General features: G+C 51.8%; 1 protein-coding gene across 1 annotated transcript; it reads right to left on the minus strand.

Moving 5' to 3' along the window:
* Positions 1–213: 213 nt before the first annotated feature.
* LOC124676021 (growth-regulating factor 3-like) lies at positions 214–3,797 on the minus strand. Its single transcript, XM_047212104.1, has 4 exons — positions 3,709–3,797; positions 3,376–3,596; positions 2,067–2,442; positions 214–879 (listed from the first exon to the last, which is right to left on the minus strand). The coding sequence occupies exons 1-4, from the start codon at positions 3,795–3,797 to the stop codon at positions 420–422; spliced, it is 1,146 nt and encodes a 381-aa protein (XP_047068060.1). The 3' UTR covers positions 214–419.
* Positions 3,798–4,566: the final 769 nt, after the last annotated feature.

A 4,566-nucleotide genomic window follows, 5' to 3' on the forward strand; every position in this document is an offset into this window, starting at 1 on the left:
AGCCTGTTTTTCCACCAGTGACATTTGACAGATAACTTCCAAAGATACATTGGTACAATTAAAGAGAACTTTCGATTATACCAGCAAAAAAGGATGATCATTTCAGCAGCTGAGTTCGTGGGAAACAGCTAACGATGTCGTGCAAGACAATCGAGATTTGACCATCGAGTTCCGATACTTATGGCAAAAACAAGGAAGCATAATGCTGGGAAATTACAGGAAGACAAATTAACGAAGTGTTTGTTTATGCTGCACGCACGGTCAACATCCATACAAAACGAGCGAGCAAGCGGCAGTCAGCTCACATAAACATCACGGTCGGTTTCACTCATCTGTGTTGATTTGAGGACTTCGTGGAAGACCAGAAAGCTTAGGCAAACCAAATCAGCAGAGATCAGATCGGCGGGCACGGCAGGCGTCTACCGGGAGTATATACCGGTGGCGTTGGGGGACGGGGAGGTGGTGGTGGTGGTGGAGAAGTCGGAGGCCGTCATCGGGATGGAGATGGACAATTTGGTGGCGGAGAAGCTGGTGTCGTCCTGCAGCTCCGGCCACGAGTCCCGAGCCTTGGGCGGCCACTCATCGAAGAAGGGGCGCAGCGTCTGGTTCTCCTGCTTCACCGAGTCCGTCGTCGTCGTCACGAAGTCGCTCCCGAAGAAAGACAGCGGCTCCCTGTCCGTCTTGGGCAGGGAGCAGATCGTCGTCTGGTCCAGGTCGCTCAGTGTTCCCAGCATAGGGTAGCTCGACAGTGGAAACGCAGAGGAGGTCTGAGACGGCAGCAGGCGCCACGAGTAGTTGTCCATGGAGGTGTCCATGGCTGCAGTGATGAAGGGGCTGTGCTCGTCCAGCGCTGAAGACCTCACTCCATAAGTAGAATACCTGAAGCACATTGATGGGCCAACGATGAGTATATTGTGAACAATACATAAGTAAACATATGAAAACATTTACATGGGACAAAGTAGTACATCATGTGCAAAAACCTGAGGTATAAAAGCAAACATTTCAAAAAAGTGCTTCTAACTGAAACTCTGTGGAGTTTTCTTTCTTGCCGCAAAAAAGGAAAGGAGCTTTCCTCACTGTAATGAAACTTGTGTAACTGTAACTTATATAGTATTGGATAATAGTGATCTGAGAACGATACAGTAGGCTTCAAGTGTTCTCTAAAACTAGAAAGCTTGTTTGGCACTAGACAAAACAAAAGAGACAAGATAATTGTTTCTTGACACTTCAAGCAGCGGTTCATGAGAGGAGAAAAACAAAGCAAAACAAAAATAGGAAGGCAGACATCTACGCGAACATGATTGGCAACAATGCAGCATCATGTGGCGACTGCCCCGCAGGCAAACCCTACACACATGGCAGAGCTTCGGTAAAGGGAAATTGCTAACTCACAAAGTTCTGGTGAAACAAAAAAATAAAAGCTTCAGAAGGATGGGCAAAAGGGGAGATGGGCATCCATAATCATGCTAGCCTTTTCAGATGGTTTCAGGCATAGGATGAGACGTACCCGGTCAGAAAGGCAGAAATAGATAAATTTAATCTGGGGCAGAACTGACGTTATTTTCTAGTCCAGCCCCAAACAAGAAAAACAGACCCTGGTCAGCAAAAGAGTAAAGAATGGAAAATAAATGCCAGGTCTAGGATTTATATAGCAGGGGCAGAGAGCAGCAGGCACTAGCTCTGAACATAAACCCCAGATACAGTTCCATCTTTTGCAGGCAGTATGCGTGTGAATCTAGTCTAGAAACACCCTGGCCTGAACTTCCATCAGAGCAGAGCGACCACTCTGTTTCTGCTAAAATCTGGCCCCGGAAAGCATGGTCAGATACTGCAGAGTGATAACCTAAGCAACCACAGATCATCACATATTGCCAGAAGAGCACTGCTAGTCTGATGAACATAGATCCTACTGCTGCCTCAAAAGATCCTAGCGTCTACTGATGCAATCAAGCACAGCAATGAAAACAACACATTTTGGCAGCCATTTCATCAGAGCATCCATCTGACGGCGATCAGATAGCTAAACAGGCCGGGAGTTTGCAGAGAAGCTAACGGGAAATTACCTGAAATCCTTGTTCCCACCAGCTCCAGCGGTCGAGTAAGGCGCAGCATTGTCCATGTGCAGCTGAGACTGAGTAGACCCCAAGGCGAACGAGCCGCCGCCGCCATTAGCGATCGCCGGATACAGCGAGTGGCTCTGGAACGCGGCGGCGCTGGCGGCGGGGTTGTGCTGCTGCTGCTGCTGCTGCGGGTGGGGTGATGCGACGATCTGCGTTTCCACAGGCTTTCTTGAACGGTTGCGGCCGCGGTGCATGTGGCGCTCGCAGTACTTGGAGTCCTGGGCGGCCTCCTTGGCGCACCGCCACTTCTTGCCATCCGTACGCCGGCACCGCCCCGGCTCCGGGTCCAGCTTCTTGCCGAAGTAGGAGCCGTAGCCAACTGCAAAAACCACAAATAAACAAGAAACCCAGGTCAACAACGATGGTGATGGCTCATGCATAAATCTGTATGTACGTATGCATCTGTCGGTGCACATCCGGCGGAGGGACCAGATAATCAAATCAGGACGACGCGCGAGACGCCTCCCAGGATCGAATCACGGTCAAAAGAAGGCGCACCCAAACGCGCGTCTTGTCTGAACCCGTAGCAATCAATCATGGCTGCCGCCAGCCTGCCTGCCGGAGACGGCGAGCTGGATCTATGTACTCCTTCCTACCAATCATTCACCCCACAAGCACGACGAAACGCGAAATAATTTGCGGGGAAAGTCGGAACTGTGTGCATCTGGTGTCCTACATGACATGCGGTGCCTGATTATTGTTTATCTGTTTCTTTCTCGGGGGTCCATGTGATGCGATGCAGGATGGATGGCTCGAGATCGCAGGACCATCAGGGAGTGAGTGAGTGAGTGAATGCGTGGGTGAGGCTCCCAACAACCAGACAGGAATAACCCCCATGACTCAATCAGCAGGACCAATAATAAACTAACCACCACCTCATTTGGTACTAGTAGTTGTTTAGCTAGCCTGGGCCATGAGTTAGAGCCATGTGTGCGGTGCTCGCATCTGATCTAATCTAATCAAACCACAGCACATGAGGCTTGAATCCAAATAAAAAAAAGCATTAAGACAGGAGATGCTATGGCTAGTAGGTGGTAGGAGGAGCAAATCTTGAGCGGAGTACGGGGTTTGGATTAGAATAATATGAGAGAACCCCTTTCCGCGACCAAATCCGGAGCAGGATTAACAAATGACCGGCCGGAGCAATTAACAATGAGACGGGGTGAGCACCTGAATCTCTCGATCTGAATAAACAAACAGCGGGAGCAGATGTAAGAGCGTGCGTAGGAGCAATGGAGGCGGTGGTACGTACGGGCGGGGTGGTGGTAGAAGCGCGCGGCGAGGGAGTCGAAGCCCCGGCGGATGGGGAGGAGGAGATCCGGCGGGACGGGGACGCCGGCGACGAGGTACTTGTAGATGAGCGCCTGGTGCTCCAGCTCCTCGTACTGCGCCGCCGTGAAGGGCGCCGGCCGGGCCGCCCACCGCGCGCTCATCGCGTGCTGCTGCTGCTGCGGAGACGCCTCCTCGCCGACGCTGCACACAAACACAAGAGAGCCTCTCGCAACGTTAGGCACCCACCGACGACGAGTAGATTAGAAAGTTGGCAGGAAGAAGAAGAAGAAGAGGAGGAGGGTTGGGTTGTTACGAGTAGAGAGGGGAGGAGCGGCAGAAGGGGAAGATGGAGGAGCGGTGGTGGTCGGCTGCCGGCGACAGGGAGGCAAAGGGCATCGCCATATATGCCGCTCTATCTAGTATCTAGCGTCTCTCTCCTCTCTCTGCTGCCTGCGGCTGCGGCTGGCTGGTTTGCTTGCCTCCGCCCGGCCTCTCTTTTAATGTGCCGTGCTTTTGCCTTTTACCCCCTACTTGCCTGCTGCCTCTGTCTCTTTCCCCCTTCGCTCGCTTGCAGCGGTGCTAGCTGTGCGCGTGTGAGCTGGGCAGGGCAGGGCGGTGGCTCGATCTGCCTGACGGGATGAGAATGAGATGAGGGGAGATGGGGGGCAGCGGGATATATAGGGAGCCCTGCTGAATGGAATGGTGATATAGCTTAGCTAGGGCGCTCTGCTGAGGCTGAGGGTAAGGCCGACACGGGAAGTGGGTTCCAGCTAACGCACAATACTTGTGTTGTTTCGGTTTTGGTTGGGGTAGCTACTCCTTTCTCTACCCGGTATTGCTCTCTAGTAGTGCTAGGGTCATTTGCGGATATACACGGAGACGTGGCGGATCCCAAACATACCCCCATTTCAAAATAAGTATTTAGCTTAAAAGATTTTGAAGCTGCTAAAATCACCTCCCCTTCCACATTCATAAAGGAGGTCCTAATAAAAAAAACCTCCATTTTTTCCCTCACCATGCCTAGAAAAGTTTGCCTCGGCGAAATTGTACCCACCACTAGTAGAAAACGGACCTTCCGTCCAGACCTTTTGTCCTGGCCCAGTCCGGAGCTGGGAAAAATAGGCAGGCCACATCGCCCCGAAATCACCGAGAAGCTACGGGACCTTTTGTC

Source organism: Lolium rigidum, chromosome 7 (assembly GCF_022539505.1).
Source record: "Lolium rigidum isolate FL_2022 chromosome 7, APGP_CSIRO_Lrig_0.1, whole genome shotgun sequence".
NCBI lineage: Eukaryota > Viridiplantae > Streptophyta > Magnoliopsida > Poales > Poaceae > Lolium > Lolium rigidum.